Source organism: Phytophthora sojae, assembly GCF_000149755.1.
Source record: "Phytophthora sojae unplaced genomic scaffold PHYSOscaffold_9, whole genome shotgun sequence".
In the NCBI taxonomy this organism is placed as follows: Eukaryota; Oomycota; class Peronosporomycetes; order Peronosporales; family Peronosporaceae; genus Phytophthora; species Phytophthora sojae.
Genome location: NW_009258123.1, coordinates 1,715,396 through 1,741,419, shown reverse-complemented (window position 1 = coordinate 1,741,419; position 26,024 = coordinate 1,715,396). Strand labels below are relative to the sequence as shown.

Genomic DNA, 26,024 nt, shown 5'->3' with positions numbered 1-26,024 from the left:
CGGCCGCAAGCCCGACACGGCCCCGATCGAGGACACATTGTGCGTGTTTATCACGGATGAGCGGCGGCTGGAGCACACCGTAACGGTTGATTTCATCATCGACATGGCTACAGAGCTCATGCCGGAGGTGATGGGGCCCAAAAGCCCGGACGCCAAGAAGTCCTGGTGCCAGCGCTTCCTGCGCCGGCACCACCTCACCATTCGACGCATCTGCCACTCAGGCCGCAAGACTCGAGAAGAGCTGGAAGCTCTGCGGCTGCCATTTGTCGAGGAAGTGACTGAGGTAGCGACGCAGCATTGTATCTTTGACCCTAATACTAGCCTCGCGGTTGCACGTGCACTGTTCAATATGGACCAAACTTCTCTGTACTGGGAGATGGGTACAAGGACAACAGTGGAATTTGTCGGTGCCCCAACTGTGCGCTCAACCACAAACGAGAGTGAAGGTTACCGATGCATCATGGCGCTTACCGTTTTGGCAGACGGAAGAATTTTTCCGCCACACTTTGTTTACAATGGTGCCCCCGGTGGAGACGTCGAGAAGGAGCTGAATAAGTTATGCTTAGAAGACGTGGCTACCTTTTCGGTGCAAGAGAGTGCCTGGTTTGATGAGAGAGTGATGTTGGAGTGGATTGAGAAGTGCTGGAAGTATATCGTTGTAGAGCCATCAGTCCTCATACTCGATAGCTTATCGGTACACAAGAAAGCGGAAATTGCCGACGCGTTGGCGTATACGGGCACTTCGGTGCTATACGTGCCTGGCGGCTGCACCGGTGTTGTGCAGCCTCTCGACGTAGGCGTTATGGTCCCTGTCAAGCAGCACATTCGTCGTCTCAATAGCTCGCGTTCCGTCGGACGACCGAAGACTGTAACGCCTGCGTTTCGTCGGCATCAGATTTTCGAGCGTGCAATGGAGGGGCTTCGTTGTGTTTCCGCCACGACAGTTCAAAACTCGTTTCTAAAGGCAGGTCCTTTCCTGCCATAGGGGCCTCCAAATAATGTTGCCAGCGCGCCTGCCCCCAAGCGCAGCAACCATGTAGACTACACGGACATTGTAGAAGAGGTAACTGTGTAAGCACTGTGTAAGCACCTCACCGTGTTTTAATACGATGTATTGTGCATTGCAGATAAAATGTCGCCCCGTTTTATGGCCTAGATCGAGGAAGGCCGGTCCACAAATCAGGACACAAATCAGAGGGCCCCTCTGATTTGTGTCCTGATTTGTGGACCGGCCCTCTGAGAGGGGGTAGCATGGACGATCTCGATTTACTTAGATCGACCTCGAATTGCGCTTTTGAAAACGCAAAAAGGATCGATTTACCGTAGATCGACCTCGTTATACTCAAATTCACCAGGAGATCGACCTCGAACCCTGATTTGGATTGGTGTAGGTCGAATTATTAGCCGCCTAAATAGATCGATCTGTCCCTTTCTTTGATCTCGTTTTATTAAATCGATCTCGATTTATTATAACTCGAGGAAAGCTCCAAGTCAAAACGACAAAACGTTTGCAAAGCACAATACATTTTCCCTACATTGCGTCCTGTCGTGACCTCGTCCATGCATAATATGGCCTTGAACTATTTACTAAGACAATGTGCTAGGTGCTCTATCTTTCCGGGTGCTCTACCAATACGACTTTTCCGGTAGTGACAAGTGCAGCAATTGTTGACCTGGAACGAAGCTGCATGTTGGCGGAAAAGGGAAATCCCATACACGACGCTGCGCGCTTTGAATTAAGTTGCGAAATGAATTCATTTCAAGTTAGATAAATCTCTCTAGCGCTACTTTCCATAAGCTTACATGCGGGCTGCGCAACACCAAACAACGGCACTGATTATGCGGTAGCACCGTTGATGGAGCGGCGATTATACCAATGTAGTGTTGACGCTGACCTCGGGGTGCTTGTTCCCAGGGACCGTTTAGACACACAGGGGCACATAATCGTTAACAGGAGGATGGAACAATGCGAGAAGCGGCAGCACTCAGTGCAGTCGTTCGAAATTGGCAGGGTCAGATATTTAGAGTGAAGGGTGTAGTCGCTACGCTCCATACAGCAGCTGGTGTGTTCCTTCACGTCTTCTCCTTGTTTATCAGTTCACCTTCGCGAGCAAACAAGGAGAAGACGTGTACTAACGAACGTTTTGAGACTTTATTGGACGGTGGCATCAACGCATTGATTCTAGCGCCATCCTATCCGAGTGACTCTCTTGGGGGAATGTCCATGGAGTCCACCGACAAGAGACACCTACCGATGTTTAAGAAACAACGACAACAGTCCGGCGACCAGTTTCTCGCGTCTGCGATTGTCGCAACCGCCCGCAACGCAACCACAGACAGCGTTTTGAGCCCCTGCTGTTTCTTGCTTCGCCAAGGTCCCAGCCACGTGGTCAGTTCCTCGGAACATACATGCACCCTCTTCCTCGATGTGTTCGAACACCGTCAAGCTTCAGGTGCCCAGTTGCGCCCTGCGCGCGTGATTCCTCAACTCACCTCGAGTAGCACCCTCCGGTCCGACTAATCTCCTCTCAAGATCCCCGTCAACATGCCTTCGTTCGCATTGATTGTTCTTCTCAGCGTTGCCATCGCTAGTCCTGTTCTGCGGAGGACTGCCCCACGGATGCGCTGCTGAGCCTTGCCAGCAACACGAACCTGGCCACCTGCCAGACCGAAACGGGTGTCAGTGTGGCGACCATCTCGACGTTGACGGACTCTCAGATTTCGACCATTTGCGAGAGCACCGCGTGCCTCGAGCTTATGAAAGACGTTGTCGCAATGGGAGCCGCCATGGGATACGGTGACCCATTCCAGGCTCAAGCGTGTCCGTGCTGACGGATGTGGTCGACCGAGTGGCGGCTGCGTGTGGCGGAAGTGGTTCATCGACGTCGACAGGCTCCACTGCAGCAGGGTCGTCCGGGTTGATGAAGTCTTCCGGTGCGGCTAACAAGGTCGTTGGGGGAAGCACCACGGGCTCCAGCTCTGTGGCAACTGTGAGTGTAGGATTCGTCTCGACGTTGCTGCTCGTGGCGGGTGCCATGCTGCTCTAGGTGAACTGTAGGTAAACTAGGCGGATCTACGTGTAGTAAGTGTTCCTTCGGTAGTCTCGTTAGCTCACTGTGAAATTGTGATTATTCTCTTTCAACATATAAGAAATTTCTGGACGCATTAACCCGGTTCATGTTGGCGCTGGTTCGATAAAAGATAAATTCATCTTAATTGCACCCTTTGAACTCAACGGAAGGAGCTCTGACGTCCAGCAAAACTGCATCTCGTCTGAATCTTTTTTTTTACAAGTTACTCCTCAGTGAGGAGTCCTTACACCCGACAATGAATTCAACTGCTTGAAATATTGATCTCGAGTTGCAAAGATGTAGGGGGTCGAGAAAACTCGGCTGAAAAAAATATTGTAAGCAACGCGGTTGCTTAGAAGTCCAAGTGATGAAAAAAATAGAATGAAATAATACTCGCGAAAATGAAGCGGCCAGTAGCTTAGAAATCTACTGGCAACACTCCCTCCTTTTACTTTGGCAACAGCGGCTTAACTTCTCTGCGACGCAGCACAAAGCAGTTGTTCTTGGCGTAAAACACATTGTGTTGCATGAAGAAAACCACGTCCGCGATGATGCTGACAAGGCCGAGCAAGAACTTAACGGGATCTCCAGTCATGGCCGCCCAGTCGTCAGTCGCCGCGGCGTCCAGCACCTGCTGCGCAATGGACAGCAACCCGCCAGCGAAGTCGAGCTGCACGTTCCAAATGGTCCACCCAACCGTGGATTTCCGCTGATAGTTGAGTGTGATCTGCGGCAAGTACTTGAACAAAGTTGTGATGAGCTTCACGTAGCTCAACAGGTAGAGCAGATCGAGTGGTTGATAACCGAGTCCTCCTTGTCGCCTGTGATCAGCACTACCAACCCATAAAGTAGAGCGACGACGACGGTCCCACCCGTCCACAGAATGGTAGGTTTGCTCACCGTCTGTCCTCCCCGAGGGTAGATCACACATTGGGCAAGCCACACATTCACCATCACGACCGCGTGTAGCGAGAAGAAGACGTCGTTGAGCTCTACAGCATTGCGGTGGCCACCATGACGTCTCATATACTGCTGTTGCGCGCTCTCGCTGTAGTAGAACGCCACGTTGAACACCGTGTACCTTGCGAAGCCCAGCATGTTGAGTACCGCATAGTCCAGCGACAGTCCCTCAACGCTGCGGCGCTGGCGGTTGAGGATCGCCTGGGGGTAGAAGCTCACGCTCCAGCAGAAGAAGTAGATCCAGCCGATGATGCTGGACACGCGGTTCCACGGTCGCGGGATGTGCGCGTTGGCGTCCAGGGAGAGCCCGAAGGCCAGTCCGGCCAGCAAGATGAAGGCGGACACGATGGTCGCGGAGTGTTTCGTGGCCAGATCCATGATGAAGAATCGTTGTGATACCTTCGAATGATAGGATACCTCCTCGAAGGTATCTCGATGATGATGTGGCCGATCGGTAGCACTGTACCGATATACTATCGGTTCTAGTATCTAATCGTTACGTCTATATCTGTTAAAAAGTTGCAGGTGCAGTACTGTGGTAAAGATTGTTTGAGAAAAGAAATGTACGCAAAAGTTACGAGTCCGAAGTATTGGAAACGAAAGCAGGCAACAAGCAGCTTCGCCCAAATTACTGAATACTTACAAGTAGGCGGTTAGAGAAAATTTGCCTGAGCAGGAGTTTGTTCTTCTTGGCGACAACCTTAAGTTAACCTGATCGTTTCAACGCGCTAGTAACTGAACCTTAAGCATGATTCTTCTGTTACTTTCTTTTTAAATCAAGAATAATGCTGCAAGCAACCATTTTGGGTTTAAGATGCAAGGCTACAGGAGGGAAATCAATGCAACCGAAGCAAATACGAATTGAATCTACTACTACTTTAGTAGAATACTTAGTATTTACCAGGCTTGGAACAGGGCTAAACCACCCAGTACATCCATTGTTCTCAAGACGGATACTTTGATATCGTTCATATTCTAATTCGCTCGCAACATTCGTTTCTTACAGTACTAGTCCTTTACTTGGGCAAGAACGGCTTGGCCTCTCCTCCGTGCAGCATAAAGTGGTTGTTCTCCGCGTAGAACACGTAGTGCTGCAGGATGAACACCACGTCCACAATAATACTCACAAATCCCAGCGAGAACTTCACCGGGTCTCCAGTCATAGCCGTCCAGTCGTTGGTCGCCGCGGCGTCCAGCACCTGCTGCGCAATGGACAGCAACCCGCCAGCGAAGTCGAGCTGCACGTTCCAAATGGTCCACCCAACCGTGGATTTCCGCTGATAGTTGAGTGTGATCTGCGGCAAGTACTTGAACAAAGTTGTGATGAGCTTCACGTAGCTCAACAGGTAGAGCAGATCGAGTGGTTGATAACCGAGTCCTCCTTGTCGCCTGTGATCAGCACTACCAACCCATAAAGTAGAGCGACGACGACGGTCCCACCCGTCCACAGAATGGTAGGTTTGCTCACCGTCTGTCCTCCCCGAGGGTAGATCACACATTGGGCAAGCCACACATTCACCATCACGACCGCGTGTAGCGAGAAGAAGACGTCGTTGAGCTCTACAGCATTGTGGTGGCCACCATGACGTCTCATATACTGCTGTTGCGCGCTCTCGCTGTAGTAGAACGCCACGTTGAACACCGTGTACCTTGCGAAGCCCAGCATGTTGAGTACCGCATAGTCCAGCGACAGTCCCTCAACGCTGCGGCGCTGGCGGTTGAGGATCGCCTGGGGGTAGAAGCTCACGCTCCAGCAGAAGAAGTAGATCCAGCCGATGATGCTGGACACGCGGTTCCACGGTCGCGGGATGTGCGCGTTGGCGTCCAGGGAGAGCCCGAAGGCCAGTCCGGCCAGCAAGATGAAGGCGGACACGATGGTCGCGGAGTGTTTCGTGGCCAGATCCATGATGAAGAATCGTTGTGATACCTTCGAATGATAGGATACCTCCTCGAAGGTATCTCGATGATGATGTGGCCGATCGGTAGCACTGTACCGATATACTATCGGTTCTAGTATCTAATCGTTACGTCTATATCTGTTAAAAAGTTGCAGGTGCAGTACTGTGGTAAAGATTGTTTGAGAAAAGAAATGTACGCAAAAGTTACGAGTCCGAAGTATTGGAAACGAAAGCAGGCAACAAGCAGCTTCGCCCAAATTACTGAATACTTACAAGTAGGCGGTTAGAGAAAATTTGCCTGAGCAGGAGTTTGTTCTTCTTGGCGACAACCTTAAGTTAACCTGATCGTTTCAACGCGCTAGTAACTGAACCTTAAGCATGATTCTTCTGTTACTTTCTTTTTAAATCAAGAATAATGCTGCAAGCAACCATTTTGGGTTTAAGATGCAAGGCTACAGGAGGGAAATCAATGCAACCGAAGCAAATACGAATTGAATCTACTACTACTTTAGTAGAATACTTAGTATTTACCAGGCTTGGAACAGGGCTAAACCACCCAGTACATCCATTGTTCTCAAGACGGATACTTTGATATCGTTCATATTCTAATTCGCTCGCAACATTCGTTTCTTACAGTACTAGTCCTTTACTTGGGCAAGAACGGCTTGGCCTCTCCTCCGTGCAGCATAAAGTGGTTGTTCTCCGCGTAGAACACGTAGTGCTGCAGGATGAACACCACGTCCACAATAATACTCACAAATCCCAGCGAGAACTTCACCGGGTCTCCAGTCATAGCCGTCCAGTCGTTGGTCGCCGCAGCATCCAGCACCTGCTGGCCGATCGACAGCAATCCTCCAGCGATATCCAGCAGCACGTTCCAAATGGTCCACCCAACCGTAGACTTCCGCTGGTAGTTGAGCGCGATCTGCGGGAGGCACTTGACCAGCGTCGTCATGAGCTTCACGTAGCTGAGCAGGTAGAGCAGGTTGAGCGTGTTGATCGCGGAGTCTTCCTTGTCACCGGTAAACAGCACGGCCAATGCAAACAGCACCGCAGCGACGACTGTCCCACCCGTCCACAGAATGGTAGGCTTGCTCACCGTCTGCCCTCCACGAGGGTAGATCGCACACTGGAAGAGCGACACCGCGACCAGCACTGCTGCGTGCAGTGAGAAGAAGACGTCGTTGAGCTCCACGGCATTGCGGTGGCCGCCATGACGTCTCATATACTGCTGCTGCACGCTCTCGCTGTAGTAGAACGCCACGTTGAACACCGAGTAGCACGTGAAGCCCAGCATGTTGAGTACCGTGTAGTCCAGCGACAGCCCCACGACGCTGCGGCGCTGGCGGTTCAGGAACACTTGGGGGTAGAAGCTCACGCTCCAGCAGAAGAAGTAGATCCAGCCGATGATGCTGGACACGCGGTTCCACGGTCGCGGGATGTGCGCGTTGGCGTCCAGGGAGAGCCCGAAGGCCAGTCCGGCCAGCAGGATGAAGACGGACACCACAGCGGCTCGGCGGTTCACGGACAGGTCCATGAAGGAGAAGCCCATGGTGTGGCAATGGTGGAGCTGTTAGGATAGTGTGGGGTGGATAGGAAGATGACGTTGTGATGCACTTATTCCTCCCAAGGATGATCCGTTGAAGTGTGGCACGTGACGGTTCGTGCGACAAAGCAGAACCGATTAGGAACCGGTACTTTCGGTGGATGGTAGCGAATCAGATGGGAGAGGAGGATCGACGGGACTTTTAGACAGCGAATCAGAAGGAGGGAAATCTGATATGAAATTGTGGGTTTTGGCCGGTATACCGTTTGTATTGTCGGTATTTGCGAAATTCGCTGCAGTGTAGTCTCTTTAGAGCATCTCCACCGGTGCTGAGTAAAACTAAAAGCAAATTGCCTTCAGATCTGTGTCTACAACGGCACAACCGTGCTAAAGACAGTGCGCAGCTCCACCGGTCATTGAGACTTGCAGTGAGCGCGTTAAAGCTCTTAGCACGGCGCCAGCAATGGCGACAACGAGTCCTAGCTGTATAGCCCTATAAAGATGAAAACGGGCCCGGGAACACGTTGACGAAGACCCAGGGATGACGTAGCATGGGCGACACTGCGGTCTGTGACGCTTGCGCTGCTTAGAGCGCTCGACTAGGCCCTACTACTGGCTGGTCGACATTTATTCAACCTTTTACTCAAAGTCTCCCCCGTAGGCAAACTTGTGCAAAAATTTGATCTGCGTAAAAAATGGAGGAATTTGCTCAGCATTTACTCAAACCGGTGGAGATGCTCTTAGAGTGCGGATGTATTGTGCCTTTCACGTATTTTGGCGGGTGAGCTGTTAATTCAGGCGGAATTAGAGTCATAAAAGGGCGATCAACGCTTATTTAGTGCTAATTCTGCCTAAGATTGTGAGAGCTTCCCCTAACATCCGCGATCAGCATTTAAGAGCAATCGATGGAGATACGAGCAGAATGGCATGGATTGGCGGGTAGGAAACCGCCAATCGCTCTGTTTCCGCCTAACGCAGACTGGATTAGCTTATTCCGCCTTAACTCGGCCTCACCATCGCCGCTCCTAATTCGGCCACGAATGGGCGACCCGGAATTAACATGGAAATTAGCTAACTCGGAGCATAATTATGGTCGATAAGGGATTAGAGTTATGCCAAAATTATCATGGCAGAATTCACAGGTCGAAGACCTGTGCTTGGCCCCGGCAAAAAACTTGTAACTTTCCACAACCGGGTACCAAACCGGGTCTTTCTTTCTTAATTGTAATGTTTAACACTTCTACTCCGACATTACGGATTCTCCGGAATACAATTTATAGAGGTGAAAATATTCAGCCATGTCCGCAACGAATTCTCAGTGAGCTAAATCCACATATAGAAGTTTGTATGCGATAAATTTAAGCAGGTCAGCTGTATAGTCCATATCGCATGCGACACGAAGATTTTCGGAAAGGGTTGGGGGACCAGATCTAAATTTCCGAAGGAGAACGCGTGGGTGTCACCAGCCTTTCATTTCGATATCGGCGGCCGAGAAGACACCATCACTCTGGCGCCATGAACGCGTTCGAGAAGTCATTCCAGCAGATATGGCGCGAGTTGACGAAGAAGGGCTGGACCTAAAAGAGATTAACGGGACTCAGCAACGGCCAAAGGGACCTGCCACCCGGTGGGAACGTCAAAGGAAAGAATGCGTCGACTACTTTGTTGGTACGTTTATTTTAGCGCGTTGAGGTTGCTTACGGCTACTAAACTCCAATTTACTGGCCAGGTGAAACTAGTTTGCTGTGATACTGTCGGCGGAAAGGCTGGTTGGCCTTTGGGCAGCCCACGGCGACTGCTGGAACGGCCGCGACGGCCACAGCAACTGCTGCAACGACCACAGCGACTGCCGCGACGGCTACAGCTACTGCTGCGACGGACCGGACGGCACCGACAGGCACGGCGACTGCTGCGACGGCCACGGCGACTCCTACGACGACGGGCCTGCCACTTGCTCAGGCAGCGGCTAAGCGTCTTGCAGCTACGAAGCCTATACAAGCGACGAAGGCGGCTCCTGAGACTCTCCGGCGAGGACTGCCGTTGCTCCGGCCAAGGTGGCAAGAGCTCCAAGAGCGGCTAGCAAGGCGACAAGGTGTGGAGCGGCGGCCAAGCGCAAGGCGATGACGTCCAGGGCGCCTTCGAAGCAACGCAAGAAGGGTACGATGTTGTGGTGAGATGTATTGGCTGCAATGATACTGACTTTATTGTTGTTACGGATTCTACGGTATCTGCAGCAACGGTGACGCCAGCGGACCTTCCGGAGAATACAGCAGAAGATGTTTCGGATGAGGCGATGGATGTTGTGGAGACTCCCAGCCATGGCGTACCGGAGACGGCGGTAGTGACAGAGGATGCGGCTGAACCAGGCGTTACGGAGGGGAAGAGTACAGCGCGGTGCGTTCCAGAAATGGCCAGCGCTGTTCCGCTTGACGACGTTGACTTGGACAGCTTCTTGGATGCACAGCGGCGTCATCGACTCTTCGCCGATGCTGATCAGGATGACCTCAATGTTGAAGAAGACGTTTGGACCCTCTTGCTCTACTCGGATGCTGGAGGTGGCGACGAAACCATTGCGTGGGATCAAGCAAGGATTATAGTGACTCGGGTTCTCATTGACAAGTCGAGATCGATGGATTACCTCGTAGATAACCACGATAGCCGCATGATCGCAATAAACGTCATAATGAAATGGCCCAATGCCAGCTACCAATGGCTTCCATGAGATGAAAGCGTTATCGTGTCAAAACTGCGCAAGCACCATACACTTGGTGAAGACCACTAAGAGAACATGAACACTCTGAAACATCGTTCATGTTTTCGTCAATTGATCTCGTTTGTAGGATATCATTGGGCTAGGCAGCAAATATTGGTACCCATGTACGTCACGAAGGCAAGAGCGCAACACTGTCGGCAACAGCGTGCGCATACCAGAAGTAGCTAAGGTGGTTGAAAAGATTGACCCAAAGTGTTAGGTCGACAGAGCAAGTGAAAGGAGATCCACTGTGCTGAATGCTTGTTGTGCTATCGGTCCCGTCGCTGCAAGGGGGAAAACGGTTTCGCAGGGAGATCGCCATTGGGAGTATGTTGGTCATGCTCTGTACTGCCCATCCCACCGCATTGCCCAATCAAATATCTTGGTTAGGCCACGTGGCACGCGAAAGGGCTTGATACATGATATATAGTACTGATTTTTCGGTATACGTTAATTAATATATTAGGAATTACGGATTCTCCGGAATAATCTTCGGATTAGAAGTGTTAAACTAATATCTGCCGGAATCGGGTACCCGTCGATAAATGCTAAGATTTATGCACATTATTTACCGAAGGTTGATACTAATCTTTTATTATTGACCAAAACCTGCATTCAAACACTTACGGACGCTCTAGTACAGTATGAAAGCGTCATGGCTTCGCTGAAGGCGTATCAATTTGCGCCATAATCGACCAAGCTTAGCTGGAGATGAACAACATGGCTTGTCTAGCTGGAGGCTGCATTTTACATGTCAATTTGCTCAATACACAATCACTCTTAGCCGAAGATGCTACGGAACGAAGAAGAGACGCATGGTGCGCTGATCTTGACCATTTAACTTGAGGATGTTAGCTAAGTGACAATAATGATCCTCAATTCAAAAACAAAACAAACAAAGAAACTTTTAACTTGAGGGCTTGGGGGATAAATTGTGGAATGAGTAGAGAGTTGGGCTGGTAGTGCTTTTAAGGATTAAAAACAAAACAACTTTGGATTTACTCAATTATTATCCGTTATCATCGTCCATGAAACTATTCGTCGACCTGTGTACCATCCCGGAGCAACGCTCCGGGTTGCCTATAAGTGAAAGGCACAATACCTTGTAACCCTATTAGATTCGTTTTGTTGACCGTATCTACGCGTAACATCGTTTAGTTACCTTCGTAACTGGTTCTTTTGTAAGCTATCAGCCGAGCAAGAACTTCCGACCGCTTTTCTACTACTGTAGTAGCAAATACAGTTCCTCAAGAGTCGGCCTCGTTCTGCGCATCGATCCCAACAATTTTCTACGGCAACGCATGGTCGTGTCTTTGCTAGTCACAGTAAAAGAAAAGAAGCAACAACACGTATATTTTCTCGCGACCCCTTCTCCGCGTACTACAAAGTACGCGGAGAAAGGGGATCGCGAGAAAATATACTTGTTGTTGCGACTTTTCTTTTACTGTGACGAGGAGGTCGTACAGGTTTGTCGCCGTACCCTTGAGTCCGTTGATCTTGATATTCTTGATCGCAACCAAACTCGTGGGTTTGCCTGAATAGCCGCCCTTGGTCTTGTTGTAGTCCGAGTGCATCACGATGGCGTTGGTCACGTTGACGAGCTGGTTGTTCGTGTAGACGGCGTTGGTGACGAGCCCCTGGAGGTCGATGGTGGTCTTGATGCGGATGCCGTTGGTACTGTTCACAATGGTGTTTCCCGTGACTTTGAGTCCATTCACCGTGTAGGACGAATTCAGCACTGGGCCACCGAGAGAACCGATAGAAATACCGTGAGAGCCGCTGCAGTAGTTGTCGCTATATACGGTGTTGGCGCTCGACTGCATGGCGAGGCAGTCATCCTGGTTGTAGATGCGGTTCTTGGTGATCGTGAGGTGGTTGTTCCGGCTCAGATCGAACCCGTCCGTGTTTTTGGCGACCCCATCTCCGGCGCTGGAGTTGAGTGTGAGCCCGTTGATGGTGGTGTAGCTCGAGTCCCAGACGTTGAACGTGCGATACGGCATGTTCAACATCTTGAACCCGGAAAATGTAGAGTAGTTCGTCTCGAGGATCCTAAAGGAGACCGGCTTCGTGACCTTTCGGCCTTGGGGCCAGCACCAAGCGCCCTGGCCGTCAAGTGTACCGGGACCAGTGACAGTGATGTTGTTTCCTCTCACCTTGACCAGCGGACCCGACCATAACTAGCAGAAATGCATAAAGTTTAGAAGAAAAAACTTATAAAAAAACTTTACAAATCGAAACTAGGGGAATGTCTGATCAGTGGCGCACAGAACTTACCTTCGGCCCAAAGGTGGAGGTGCCCTGGAACTTGATCTTGGCATTGTCTTGCAACTGAGTCAAATTCAGCTGGACGCCTGCAGGCACCCGGAGAGAGTCGATGACGATGGTGTTGCACGCACTCACGTCTGTGTTGTTGACGTAGTCTCCAGTGAGAGTGCACTTGCCCGTGAAGACAGGCGGAGTCTGCTTCTGGGATTCGCCATAGCTCCCGGAGTGTTGAGCAGGGTCGTAGTTACCAGAATTGGTTTGGCTGGGGTTGCCCTGAGTGGGGGATTCTTGGGAGACTTCGGCGCTACTTGCTGCCGTTTGATCGGCGGGCATGACTTCACCTTGCTTGTAGTCGGAGCTGGAGTCAACTTGGACCTGGGGAAGGTTGTTGGTGCCTGCGTCGATGATCGTGGTGCTTGCTACCAGCAAAGACACGGCAAAAAGGCGGAGAAAAGCTTCATCGTGAGCGAGTGGTCAGGATAAAGAAAAAAGCAAAGTGAGGGCTGCCGGGAGTCCATTGTACGGACGGCTAGAGATTCACTATCACGTTAAAAGCATGTGCCGCGCGTTCGTTGTTTATTATTAATTCATTACACTGCTTACCGTAATTAGTCTCACCTCGTTTTTTGCAGAAAATGTACAAAATTCGCACTTTGACAAGTTGTCCACGATCGAATTTTTGGCCTATGAAAGCAACAGACCCCGAAATCGAATCAGCTAATTCGTCTGAATTCGCCAATCAATCATGCATTTTGTCAAATAGGCTGCAACATGGATACCCTAACCCTCCCATCATGTGAGACTACTATAATTACGGTAGGTAGTGTACCGTTTATTGCTGTATTATTCGAGGTTTATGGTGGATTTCGCTGTGGATTGTAGGAATTCGTGGCTGGCGCTGAGTGAAGCATAGCAATGTCACGTGCCACAATGCAATGCAGCATCCCCGCCTCACCTTGCCTCACGAACTGAGTCGTGGCGTAAAACTGTCTTTTCAGAGATTGATGTAATACTACGTAGTGTATTAGTCGGTATTGTCCTATTGTCAAGATCCATTTATCAAAAGAAGTACCGGTAGTATCTTTTTGTTTTATTTTTTTTTTATTAACACCAGTCACACTCGGAGTGAGCACTGCATAAAAGAAGAGTAGAAGCGTCTATCACTAGGTAATATGCTGGCACAGACAACTCCCGAATAATGGTGGAATGCAAAGCGTGCTCCTTCCGGCCTCGAAATACTACAGTATTGGATCTTCTGCGAAGGCGTGTTTTGTTAAGACACCCGTTTTCTTTGCCCAAAGTGTGCCATATTCTGCTTGCATGTACCGGTAAAAAATTCTGCGAATTCCGACAGGCACTCGTTGCCCCAACTTAGTACAAGCCTACAGTAGTAATGTGGCTGCCCTAGTTGCCGCATGAAGTGAGTGGTAACGCACCCAAGGGAAGTTTTCTTGAAAATTGGGAGGATCGTATCATTAGCCGATCTTGTCTTATTGTCAAATGGAGGCAAGATCCGTCTCATGATCGGTAATATGCTGGCACGATAGAGTTCGCAACGCCATCAGCACGTTGCATCATGCAACTTCCAACAACGAATGCCCGAAGATTTACTCGAACTACAAAGCGACCAAATTAAAATACCTAACAAATTTGCTCAAGTTGCACAGTATTCATGGTACTGTATTCATCGTGCAATCGGGGGAGAATCAATAGAGTGCTGCGCATTCAACTTCTCCGCATTCTGTAGTATAGCTAAGGCCATTCCGTTTGATCTCGGTAAGCGGTCGAAACGGACAGGTATACTGCAACCCAGTAAAAAAAGTCTATCGACATGGCAAACTGTGATGCCTCTGATGCGCGACTGAGTATTATTCATATATTTACTGGCCTGGAACCTACTCATGCCTCCTCCCCGATAATAGTATCATCGCATCATACTGAAAATGCACATCCAAATGTATTCTGTTTTATCACTGCTCGGCCCCAAAACTCTTCTGTCGCATCTACGTCGAATGCTTGATGCACTTGCCTTCCGAGAGCTTGGAGATGGTCGCGTTCTCGCAGATGGCGAACTCCAGCAGGCAGTCGTTGCCGTACGTGACGCCGTCCGAGCCGCACACGGGCATGAAGTCGCGCTCGCAGTTGTCGTCGCACTCGGCCGCGCTGCGCTCCTTGGTCACGCTCAGCCGCAGCGTGGCCTCGTCCAGCGCGCAGACGCCCGAGAGCAGCAGCGCCGCTGCCGCCAGAATCGCCGCCTTGATCATTTGTACTGAACTGGACTCTCGAACGGAGGGACACACAATTGTCCAGGGGCTATTTTGGGGGGGCGAAGTCGATGCACTCACTTTTACTTAGCTTTTTCAAGGGTCCATACCCTCATTTACTTATCTGACATCAGTTTAGAAGGAACGGGTTAGGGCTGACATTCTGGATGAGTCGCCCAGGGCCATTTCTGACAAAAAAAAATCCTGTGCTTACTGACATTTCTAGAATTATGAAGTGGACAGGATTTGAGATTTCACTGCATAAAGATGCGGATTTTAGTGACCGTATGTCATTAAATCGGAGGTACACGATTCGTTCGTACCCTGATTTAGAGCGACGGGGACAGGGTCAGCAAGCTTATATACGGGCGCGTCAGACTGAGTCTCCTACAGTTTGTTTAAGAAAATAAGAATAGACATACTATCGCCAGCAAGAGCACCATTGACCTGCTCGCGTGCAATCAGCACTAAAAGCGGTAGCGAGCGGTTGTGAGGAGCAAGGTGCCCGCGAAGCAGGGCCGCGCGGTATTTGCGGAGGCGGGCCCAGCGACGAGCTTTCCAGCGAACGGACCCGTTAGTTTTGTAATGCGGGGGTCTGGGGGTGCAACCCCCAGCATGCAGAGCTCGCGATGTAGTTCCGACTTCTTCCTGCAGGTCAAGTAGTGTTCCTAATTCCTAATTGTGCACTGATGTGATGGTCTGAACTGCAACTCTAATATATTTCTAGATGTGCTTAGACCGAAATGGTCAACAGCTTCATTAGATCCATTTGGTTGGAGAGCGGGGACGTCGGCTTGCAGTGTAGGTTCCACTGCAGGGTGTCGGCCCCCTAAGCAACTCAACGGAGCAACGCGACTGAGATGCTCCACTACTACAGAGCGTCGCGACACTGTTTGTTGGTCATTGGACACTTGGGCTGATTCTCTCTGTGCCATCCTCACGCCATACGTACCATAACGAGTTTGACGGATCGTCATGTTCTGGGTGTTCATCGCCTGCCATCAATTGTCAGTGTTCCTCTCTGCTGAAGGCGTTAAGTAACTTGACTTGACTCTTCCAAGACGATAAGGGCCTGTTACGTTTGAGAATAAGTCGGGAATAGCGCCGAGCCGGTATAACAATTCTACGCTATTCAAACGAAACAGGTGGAGAATAAAGCCCCACAATAACTGGGAAAAAGAATATGCGTTATGGAAGGAAGCAAATCATTGGCTGGCGCGACATTCACAAAAGTCCGCTCTCACGAACACTGCTTCGAGCACTGCTCGCTGTTCGTCACTAAGCGCGCCGTGGTGAGGCCCCGAGCGGGCTCTAGAGGAGCACTAAAGCTGCTCTACCCTGTCGCAACCAACCCCTGTATAGGCCGGAGCTTCCTCACCTCGCCACGAAGTCTCTACACACTCCCAGCAGCGTCAGCAGCGGCTGGCCTGCGGAGTCTGGGGTCCTCGACGGAGAGGTGAGGAAGCCCCGGCCATGTAGCTATTCCGCTCAGAATAGCTATCCTGACTTTCAAAGTCAGAATAACTTATTGGATATTTCCCAAAACGTGGACCCCCTCCACCTGCCATTTCCCAAAAGGTGGACCCCCTGAGCATTAACTTATTCCTAGGAATAACTTCTTAGCCAATAAGATTATCGCATTTTGTCGTAATTAAGCGGGAGGAATAACTCCCGCTATTCTTATTCCAGTTATTCTCAAATGAAACAGGCCCTAATAGGCACCACAAACTAGCTAAAAGTTGCCTCAGTCACCTGCACTCACCTGCTGCAGGTCCTGCACGCGCGTAGTGACGACTCCTTCCACTGCGACTGACGAGCTCAATGTGCTTGTTACCGGAGGTTACCGGAGTCTGCAGCTACGTACGCTATTTGTCATCTCGAAGAGGACGTGTTTGACTTTCTACAGCGACCGCTATTAGAGGATGTTAGCAAATTGGTATTTTACGAGTTGGGGACAAAGACACTCGACCACCGCTGTCTATGTTCCCGAACTCGTAAGAGGGGCGTCGTGTTAGTACGGAATCTCCCGAGAAACTCGTAAGGCTTTTTCACGAGACTACAAGCCTTCTGATTGGCTCGTTACCCTCATCCTGCATCTCCCCCTCGAGCACCATGGCCCCATGGCGCTTACAGGAACATGTAGCGCCGCGACTCGATTCGAGTCGCGGTGGTTCGAGTCACTCGAACCACCTCATCCAGTCTCAAGTGCCCCCCCCCCCTAATCCGTGTGACGTCCTTGCCTCTCCCAGCGAGGCACACGAGGATGACGACGATTCGGCTGCGCGTCTTAAGTCATAACGGCGCGTCGAAGTAGAGTAGGCAGCCATTGCCCACAAAGAGTAGCATAAAGTAGAATATCTTGCTTAGAGTAGTGATGTCCGAGTTCCTGATCGTACTATTGGTTTGGATATGTCAACCTAAGAAGATGCCCAGCGCCTCGATACTGTAGCGTTTGATTCTATCGCGGGTGATGACGTCGAGAAATGTAGTGCTGCGCTGAGCGCGCGAATCGCATCCTCGGTGAAGCGGAAGTACCTCTTGCAGTACGCATCGCTGTGCTCGTTGAGCCTCGAACGCCTGGGATGATCAGTCACTCGGGGCGCTCAGAGCGCGAAGCAGCATGGCATCGAATGCAGGGATCTCGTGTCAGCAGGGCGGCCTCTCTCGCTAGGAGTCAGTTGGATTTCGTAAATGGACGGATACGAGAATGCTAACACTGTCGACGATTTTGTTTTAACTAAACACATCAAAATGTTGACCGTAAATGTGAGTCGCTATTTACGAAGTTGCTAACATCCTCTATTAGACACCTTTTGCCCACGTAATTTACGCGTTTTCGAGCACACGTTTCCGCACAAAATACGGAAAAGTCATTCCGTAAAATGGCAGAACGACATACTGTTTATCATGATATACCTTTGACATAAAATGTTATATGGAAACACTATAAAATAATTTATCGAGTTTAAAGAGTAATTTTACGAGTTGTACAAATAAGACGGCATGCGCATCAACGCGTCGTAGCTGCACGACCTCGGCAGCACCGCTGTGCTTGTATCGAGGTAAAGCCGAACGAGGAGTATTATGCTCACTTGTCCTTGATCATAGAAGATGAAAATTGACGTGTTCCGGTCAGTTGGGCCAAACATATTTTTTCTACCGCACACAGTTATTATATAGTTCCATATCTGACCGCAAGGCGGTCAAAAACTCGTTGTAGGCCTCATAACCAACAGTTTGGCTCTGAACAGGCTTCTGTGTATCCCATTAATCGCATCCCTCAACGCACTTGGTGATCTTGTGCTGGATGGGCTGTTCGTCAAGCGCGATAAAGCTGATCCGCTTATGAATCTTGCATGAGTAGTACACACGCATGACGTACATGCTGCAGAATAGTGTACTCTGCAAACATGTTCGAGCTTTTGACAATATACCAACGATATGTATATATTGCCAACGCGTCCGTTGTTTGCTGCTCTAAGTAGTATAAGTCTACGTTAACACCAAAAGCTCTTCAAGCAAACTGCATGCGGTGCCGGTTGTCTAATCGATCTTTCAAGTACGCCGTAAGGCGTAGCTAGAGAAGTATTTTTCAAGGAGAGCAGATTTGGTCCTCTTACCAGTCAGCTTTTACATTTCCGAGTGGCTGCATGATGAACGGATGAAAATCGTCTGAATATACGAACATGTTAAGCTTAGCTGAAATCAATCGGAAACACGGTGGAAACGTTATGTTTGATATAAGGCGCTTGTGTGTAGACGATGGGGTTCAAGACCTTCACCGTCTTAGAACGCGCGACGAAAGACTCATTTCGGGTGGAAGGAGCTGGTCCTGGACCGAGTGTCAACGCTGGAGTATCCACGAGAGTTTCTTCATCTGCCCGATGTACACGTAGTTCGAGGCTTCCCGATGTCAATACTGAAGGTTTTTACTTTTATGTTTTGCGGAAAAACGCTGGGAGCACTCAGGACGAGAGCAGCACCAACCCGACTTCCTCTCGTCACCTCGGACGACTCCAGCTATAGTGTAAACCCTTTATCCTAGCGCCAGGGTCATCAACTAGAGCTGTAAAGTTCGTGTGGTACTTAGCTGGCCTCGATTCCCTGTCGAAGATTGATATTCGTACCTAATTGAATATACGTGGGCAAAAGGTGTCGTTGGCAATTTTACAATTTACGAAACTCAGGGAGGCAGCAGAATCCGTAAAAAACGTGAGCAAAAGGTGTCTATTGTCCTGTCGCACGACTAGCGTCCAGACATCTGTCATCACGATGTGTTTACTATAGCGAAGGCTGAATGCCCAGAAGGTGACGAAAACGCAGTCGAAGCAGACACCCTCCACTTCCAAGACAACCACATGACCGGGCGGGTGGGCGATCACAGGAATGAGATCATGCACCACCTTGCGATGATGACACTCCCAGCAGCTCTCAAGCTCTACTGAAGGTGACGGCGACGGAGTGGCTGCTCGCCAATGTCCTCGCCGCCCGCCCCAGCGAAAGGGAGCAGGACGTTGCGGGCCGTGGCCACGAACGCAGTTATGGGGCACGGGTGCTATTGCGAGAAGGGCATTATCATTATCAGGCCCATTGCCGGCGGAATGCTAACGAAGGGATAACGGGTTCGGTGCTGGTTCTTTACCGCCGCCACTTCAACAGCTCCACCACGACCAGCTCGGAAGGTTGTTGCGCCTTCCCAATGGGAAGTTCCCATACAAACCCCAGTTAAAACGCACAGCGTGCATCTGCTCCAGCAGGGGAATTCGGCCGCCTTCGGTGGCGCGAGAGGCAGTCTCAGCAGCGATTTGGCGGCTAAGTCAAATCGCTGCTGAGACCGCCTCTGCATGGGGGCTGGCTTGCCGCCGGTCATCAAACTTTGATACTGTACTTTGATTCAAATTGCCCCCTTTGTCGTGCTTGCGCCTGGGCCTCGAACACTGCCGAAGTGCTGGTGCAGCCCAGCTCGGCACGGCAACCCCACGGCCCGAGGACGATGAAACGTTAACCTCTCCTTTTTGGGACCCTCAATTTTCAAACCGCTCTGTGCAGGGGACGTCGGCGCTCGTCGTCTTCGAGCGGCTTCTTTGCCCCTGGGAGTGCGTCAGCCGCCGCCGTTGATTCAATGGCAGCCGCGAACTCGGAGCTCCCACGACCAGAGCTCAGTTCCCGATTTACGTGCTCGACGTGAAGTGGGTCTCCACACTCAAGACCCTATCGACGACCAAGTATCACACACCATCGCGCAATGGCGACCCATTCAGAACAAACGTGCCGACGCTGCTCCTGCCGGAGGAAGGCGTGTCTGCGGCGTCGCGCGCTACAGCGGCGCCAGGCCAAGTTCGTGCTCCAGCACCGGCAGCTCCTACTGGGAGCGCTCTTCCAGTACAGGAGGAGGCAATACCCCGCTGTCGCCCCCAAAGAGCCCTTCGTTGAGATGGAGAGCGACGACGAGATCGCGATCGACAGCGAAGACCTGAAGGTCATGCGCGACTCGGTCGACACGATGCAGCAGCAATTGCGTCGCGGTCTGCGTGATATTGCGGAGATCCGCGAGCTGGTGAAGCAAGCGGCGGCTCAACGGGAAGTCGAGAAGCGCGAGCTGAGCACGCGAAGAGTAAATGTGGAGAGCTACGGCAACAGGCGCTGAAGTGCTTTAGACAGTGTGATCATTGGATACCTTCACGAGGTTTTAATCTATTGTCCGGACATAGTAATACTAAGTGTAGTGTTTACTCGTACGAACCGTGCTACTTTTGCGTGTACGAATGGGCGGTTATTTTTTCTTGGTGTTTTCTGACCTTGAGCACGTTCAACTACCTGCGTCATGACAAAGCGCTCTCCGTATGAATTGGACAGCGCAGTGTCGTTGGCTGCCGGCGCGCAGCGAACGAGGAAGAAGAAGCGGCAGGAGAGCGCTAGCGATTTGGAGACGGTCGCCAATGTCGCGTGGCTGGCTTCCATGCTTCATCCAGAGCAGCAATCTCCGGCTCCGCAAGTGGAAGTTCAACACAATGAAGTCATCGCAAGTAGCCGCCCAATTGTGCCGGAGAAGCAAGCACTGCCAGCTCAGGTACGCGCTGTGATCAGGAGTTGTGTATAAGAAGTGTGTTGAAATAACGGCATCGGGGGTACCTTTGGTGGGATTAGATGAGCGTGGAAGTCTTGGAGCAGAAGAAAATGCTGTTGCCGTACCTTGACAAGATCGAGTACATCAATTGCCAGCTACGGTAGGCAAGTAGCATGAACATACCGCATGGGTATTGAGCGAAGGCTGTTGTCTTAGTGTACCGTGTCATCTCGCAGCCAGCGTGGACTGCTCCCAGCTGAGGAGAGGACAGCTCTCAAAGACGGTGATCGGTCCCGAATAGCGGCATCAAATAGTCAAGCCGGTCGTGGCCCAAACAATAAGCCACTGGCGAAGCCGCCATCGAGGACACTACCTGACACGTTGGCGCCGCGGAATCAGGATGAACAAAACGTCGAGCCAGAGAAAGATTCAACTCCTGCGAAAGTGTCGACTCGGATGTTGCGGTCACGATACCCTCGATTCTTCGAGGCCGTTGTGCCGACGGAGACACCAAAGAGCTTGCTTCCTAGACAACGCGGCATCAATTGGCTGCTCCGTACGATCGAAGTGATTTACAACGCTCTTGGAGACATCTTGTTACTGAAGATGGGGTCGGAAAAGGTGGAGGCCGACTCGACTCCGTCAGATTCATGGGCAAAGCCGAAGGCTACGCCACAGAGTCGCATGACCACTCCAGGGTGGCTAGCCATGCCGTTCTTCACACGTAGATTCATCCACCATTCGCTCGGATTGCCAGAGCTCGCCGATCAAGAGTGCATGGACCTCATGTACAACATCGAGCTCAATCGCGATGAGTTCCCGCAGGTGGCACTGTTCGCTTCATTCTTGAGAGAAATACTGGACGAGGACGCACTCCTCTTCTTCCTGTTTGTCCGTAGCCATCTACAAGAGGAACTGGATCTGGATCTCGCGGCCAAAGAGAAGCAGGCTCATTCATCGCAAGCCAGCGGGTCGAAGAAGTATATCGCAGCCAACTGGATTGAACTCCGCAATCATCCATTGATCCCAGACGGCACCAAGCAGGTTTTCCTGTCCAAAGCAGCTTGCGAGAGCGTGATGCAGCGTGTGTTCGAGTATTCAAGACGCATCCGTTCCAGCAGCACTACTCGCATCGCAGCCCCCATCCTCCTGGCGCAGTACATTGTCCGCGAGCCGATAGTTAGTCGACTCCAAAGCGACGAGAAGCGCTTCATGGTTTCTGCGGAGATCTTCCTCACAACACTGGTGCAAATGTTCGGCGAAGTCGCTGAAGACATCCTTGCTCAGTTCAAATTCAACGACGACGGCGAGTCCCTGTCGAGTTTAATCCGCCTTCGAGACACCATCACGCTTGACTCCAAAGTCGACAAATGGGTCACGCTGTACGCCGAGCAGGAGCGCGCTTTACGCAACCAGAAGATCGAGCTGATGAAGATGGAGCGCAGCAACACCAACAACCAGTTCCGAGTGCAGCTTCGGCTGCTCGAGAACCGCATCCGCCTGCAGGAACAGGAGCTGCAGCATATCCAGAAGAAGATCACGGACGGAGAGAACCTCGTCAACAACGTATGGAAAGAGGTAGTGGCTGTGAAGTCTCCACCAAAGCAGTCGGTTGTGAGAGGGCCTGCGAGGGTCAACGAAGACACCAGTACACCATTACCCTCGAAGGAATTAGTCTCGGTACTTGGTCGCTTTGAAGCGCACATCGGGAGACTGCAGAAGAAGCACGACATCGCGGTGAAGGCCTCTACGCTGCTGGCTGTGCCATGGCAGCAGCAGATGGAGGAGCTTCGACTTCGCATGGTGATCCGCATCCAGCGCGCGTATCGCGCTCGGAAGCGCGCTCGAGAGACCAAGCAACATGCTCGCGACAAACTCGCGGCGCAGATTCGAGAGCGAGAGATTAGGCTGAAGAATCAGGAGCTGGAGCGCAAGCGGCTTGAAGCCATGCGCGAGAAAGACATGGAACGTCACCAGCTCCGATTGAAGGCGAAGAAGGAGCAGGAGGAGAAGCAGAAGCGCGAACTCGAAGAGAAGCAGAAGAAGCTCGTCCAGAAAGCTCGGGAAGAAGAAGCCACGCAGCGTGCCGCAGCTTCGAAGAAGAAGGAGCTCGCCCACGTGATGGATCAATGGAAGGTGTTCGTGACAAGGAGGAAGAACCGACGCAAGGCCAACCTCTTGTTCTTGAAATTTAAGCTCATGAAGTGGAAGCTGCACTTCGCTCTCCAAAAGCGCATGGCACGCGCAGCGAGATCCATCCAACACTTCATCCGCCAGCGGAAAGAGCACGCGCAGCTACGTAAGCAGCTGAATCTGCGTGCCAAGCGCAACAAGATGGCCAAGAAGTATCTGCTCAAGGTACAGGCGCGCATGATGAATCGACTGTTCAACCAGTGGGCCGCCTTCACTGTCGAGCAGCAAACGCTGCGTGAGAATTTCGCGACAATCATGCAGAAACGAGAGGGTCACTGGTTCCACCGCTGGGTCAGCTATGTCGACATGATGAAGGTACGGAAGCTGGAGGCTGCTGTCTTGATTCAACGTCAGTACAGAGGTCGAGTGGCGCGACAAGTGTTCCGTTTTCAGCGCGATCGACATCGAAAAGCAGTCACCATCCAGCGCGTCTACCGCGGCTATCGAGGTCGAACTATCGCCAAGAAGCGGGGGGAGATCAAGTCGATGCAGGACAGAGGGGTCGAAGCCATCTTGCGTCGCGTCAGGAACCGAGAAGCTGGGATGTGCTTCGATATGCTGGTGCGGAACACGTACTTGGAGCTTCGTATCAAAGAGATGGCTCAGGCTAGACGGCTTGCCGCGAAGAGAACGATGCTGCTTGCTTGGGCGATCTTCGTTACGATGAGGAAGGAGAAGCGGTCGGCACTCCTTCAGCTCCACAATCACAGCACCCTGGTCATCCAGCGTAACTACCGCCGCCATCGCTGCCAAGTTGTTTTCACGGAGACATTGAGGAACCACCGCGCTGCCGTATTGATCCAGCGCGTGTTTCGCGGGTATCTCGGTCGACAGGCAGCCAAACGCCGTCGCTGGGAGATGCACGCGGCACTGCAGATCCAAACGATCTGGCGCGGGTACAGGGCGAAGAAATACGCGGCGGAAGTGCGGACCGAGAAGATTCTCCTCGCCACGTACAAGGGCGACTACACGACCGTCAAGCGCGCCATTGCGAGTGGATTCTGGTACGTTATGGACGCTGAAGGTAACGGCATTCTCCATCTTGCGGCGGCGGCAGGACACAAGCGCCTCGTAAAGCTTTGTCTGCGCAACTCGTTCGACATCAACCTCGCCAACTACCACAGCCAGACCGCGTTGCACCTCCTGCTGGCCAACCTCCCTCCACCCAGCGCTATACTTGACGCAAGTGACGTACGAGCTCGAGACGAACGGGTCGCGTTAGCAGAGTACATGATCGAGCATGGAGCGTGGCATGAGGCTCCCGATGAAGAAGGGTTTACTCCACTCCTCCTGTGCGCGTCCTTGGGTCAAAGTGAGGCTGTCGACATGCTTCTGAACCACGGAGCCAATACCGAAGCTCGAACGACAGGAGGGTTCTTGAACGCGCCTCAACTAGCGGTGGAAGGCAACCACTCAGCCACGTTGATAGTGTTGCTGGAGTCAGGGAGCTTCGATACTGGCGACAGTGGGCAAACAACGGAGTTCTTGCTCCACGCGTGTGCTGGACGAGGGTTAGTTGACTGCGTCCGGGTGCTGGTCGCTCACATCCGACAGCGGCTTGAGGTGTTCGGCTACGACGCGCTCAATCTGTGCGACTCGGAGGGCTACACCCCGTTGATTTACGCAGTAAGCAACGGGTATGTCGACGTGGCCGAATGCTTGCTGGAAGCTGACGCGGGCCCAGACGTGAAGGATTACTTCGGCCGTTCTCCTTTACACTTCGCGCTCATTGCCACGAACGCAGCCACACGAGAAGCGCTGGTACATCTGCTCATCCAGTACGACGCTGATGTGAACATGAAGGACACGGACGGCGATGCGCCGCTCCACGTGAGCTGCGTTGAAGACGAGAGGCTGGCGTGTACGCATCTTCTGCTCACCAGCGGCGCCTTGATCTGTGCCAATGCCCTTGGAAACCACCCCACGCACATCGCAGCTCGCAACGGTGCAGTCGATACACTCAAATTGCTGATCGACTACGGCGGCGACATGAACTTGAAGAACTACGAGGGTAAGACCCCGTTAGGTATGGCACGCATGAACCACCAGCCAGCCATCGTCGACTTCGTAGCCGCGTACTTCGCGCAGGAATCCACAGACAAGAAAGACGCAGACGGACCTGAGCTTGAGCCGGTTGAGGGCGACGACGACAACCAGGACGAGACGGAACACCCAGAAGAACGACAGGCTTCCAGTGATAGACCAACGATGCCGAGCGCTGCAGAGGAAGTGGCTGACGATGAGAATGTCCAAAAAGAACGGACGCCAGCGGAGTGGACTGCAGCTGTATCCGAAGCGTACTGCATGGGGGCCATCGCAGAGTGGACACAGTACGTCGACTCGTCAACCGAGGTGCCGTTCTACTACACCGCGGGGCCTTCAGGCGAGCACATGTACACTTGGGACACCCCGGTAGAATTCGACGCCGCCATGGGCGAAATCTGGGAGATCGTACGCGGCCCCTCGATGACGCCGGCAGTAGCATTACTTGAGGAGGATCCGTCTTCAGCTCGTAAAGCTGCTGATCGCCGCTACTATCTGTACCACAATCGGGTCACAGACGAGCTCACATCAACCATTCCACCCATCGACTACGCGCTGCTGCAGGACGTGGTGCAGAACTCCAAGCGGATGAAGCTTCTGCGCGCGCGTGTCCGTAAAGTGCCCGCCGATGAACCCAGCGCGTCTGCAATGGAGTACATGCGCTTCTTCCGCGGCTTTGAAGAAGATAGCGCCCAGATCCGCAAAGAGATGCGCGCTGCCACCAAGATCCAACGTCACTTCCGCGCTCGAAGAACGCACTCGCTTGTCAAGGCGCTGCTCCATCAGAACCGCTGCGCGGTAGATTTACAGCGCGCGTTCAAGGGGCGGAAAGCCCGTCGGGAAGCCGAACTGCGTCGGAAGCAGCAGACCGAAGTCGTGAAAATCCAAGCGGTGTATCGTGGACATCATACGAGAAAGCGCGAAGCGCACGGGCTGCGCGCGCAGCGTCAAGTGCATCTCAAGCG

At 51.9% G+C, this 26,024-nt stretch overlaps 10 protein-coding genes across 10 annotated transcripts; 3 read left to right on the top strand and 7 right to left on the bottom strand.

Annotated features, from left to right (window-relative positions):
• Positions 1 to 130: 130 nt before the first annotated feature.
• PHYSODRAFT_522944 (hypothetical protein) lies at positions 131 to 985 on the top strand (the record flags this gene model as incomplete). Its single annotated transcript, XM_009536508.1, has 1 exon — positions 131 to 985. The coding sequence occupies one exon, from the start codon at positions 131 to 133 to the stop codon at positions 983 to 985; it is 855 nt and encodes a 284-aa protein (XP_009534803.1).
• Positions 986 to 2,661: 1,676 nt separating this feature from the next.
• On the bottom strand, positions 2,662 to 3,145 carry PHYSODRAFT_355829 (hypothetical protein). The gene has a single exon (XM_009536507.1). It carries the CDS (start codon positions 3,035 to 3,037, stop codon positions 2,756 to 2,758), a length of 282 nt encoding a protein of 93 aa, XP_009534802.1. The 5' UTR covers positions 3,038 to 3,145; the 3' UTR covers positions 2,662 to 2,755.
• Positions 3,146 to 3,519: 374 nt separating this feature from the next.
• PHYSODRAFT_347818 (hypothetical protein) lies at positions 3,520 to 4,409 on the bottom strand (the record flags this gene model as incomplete). Its single annotated transcript, XM_009536506.1, has 2 exons — positions 3,520 to 3,798; positions 3,876 to 4,409. The coding sequence occupies 2 exons, from the start codon at positions 4,407 to 4,409 to the stop codon at positions 3,520 to 3,522; spliced, it is 813 nt and encodes a 270-aa protein (XP_009534801.1).
• A 638-nt stretch (positions 4,410 to 5,047) lies between these two features.
• On the bottom strand, positions 5,048 to 5,937 carry PHYSODRAFT_318424 (hypothetical protein; the record flags this gene model as incomplete). The annotated part of the gene is made up of 2 exons (XM_009536505.1): positions 5,048 to 5,420; positions 5,441 to 5,937. The coding sequence occupies 2 exons, from the start codon at positions 5,935 to 5,937 to the stop codon at positions 5,048 to 5,050; spliced, it is 870 nt and encodes a 289-aa protein (XP_009534800.1).
• A 638-nt stretch (positions 5,938 to 6,575) lies between these two features.
• PHYSODRAFT_521733 (hypothetical protein) lies at positions 6,576 to 7,481 on the bottom strand (the record flags this gene model as incomplete). Its single annotated transcript, XM_009536504.1, has 1 exon — positions 6,576 to 7,481. The coding sequence occupies one exon, from the start codon at positions 7,479 to 7,481 to the stop codon at positions 6,576 to 6,578; it is 906 nt and encodes a 301-aa protein (XP_009534799.1).
• A 1,541-nt stretch (positions 7,482 to 9,022) lies between these two features.
• On the top strand, positions 9,023 to 10,197 carry PHYSODRAFT_338647 (hypothetical protein; the record flags this gene model as incomplete). The annotated part of the gene is made up of 4 exons (XM_009536503.1): positions 9,023 to 9,143; positions 9,241 to 9,529; positions 9,568 to 9,632; positions 9,710 to 10,197. 4 exons carry the CDS (start codon positions 9,023 to 9,025, stop codon positions 10,195 to 10,197), a joined length of 963 nt encoding a protein of 320 aa, XP_009534798.1.
• A 1,346-nt stretch (positions 10,198 to 11,543) lies between these two features.
• Positions 11,544 to 12,945, bottom strand: PHYSODRAFT_522084 (polygalacturonase; the record flags this gene model as incomplete). Its single annotated transcript, XM_009536502.1, has 2 exons — positions 11,544 to 12,404; positions 12,502 to 12,945. Coding segments are annotated over 2 exons (1,305 nt in total), but the record flags the coding sequence as incomplete, so codon positions are not given.
• A 1,550-nt stretch (positions 12,946 to 14,495) lies between these two features.
• Positions 14,496 to 14,756, bottom strand: PHYSODRAFT_522189 (hypothetical protein; the record flags this gene model as incomplete). Its single annotated transcript, XM_009536501.1, has 1 exon — positions 14,496 to 14,756. The coding sequence occupies one exon, from the start codon at positions 14,754 to 14,756 to the stop codon at positions 14,496 to 14,498; it is 261 nt and encodes an 86-aa protein (XP_009534796.1).
• Positions 14,757 to 18,023: 3,267 nt separating this feature from the next.
• PHYSODRAFT_521489 (hypothetical protein) lies at positions 18,024 to 18,660 on the bottom strand (the record flags this gene model as incomplete). Its single annotated transcript, XM_009536500.1, has 3 exons — positions 18,024 to 18,228; positions 18,281 to 18,308; positions 18,606 to 18,660. Coding segments are annotated over 3 exons (288 nt in total), but the record flags the coding sequence as incomplete, so codon positions are not given.
• A 1,341-nt stretch (positions 18,661 to 20,001) lies between these two features.
• PHYSODRAFT_318422 (hypothetical protein) lies at positions 20,002 to 20,987 on the top strand (the record flags this gene model as incomplete). Its single annotated transcript, XM_009536499.1, has 3 exons — positions 20,002 to 20,370; positions 20,590 to 20,826; positions 20,904 to 20,987. The coding sequence occupies 3 exons, from the start codon at positions 20,002 to 20,004 to the stop codon at positions 20,985 to 20,987; spliced, it is 690 nt and encodes a 229-aa protein (XP_009534794.1).
• Between the last annotated feature and the right edge of the window lie 5,037 nt (positions 20,988 to 26,024).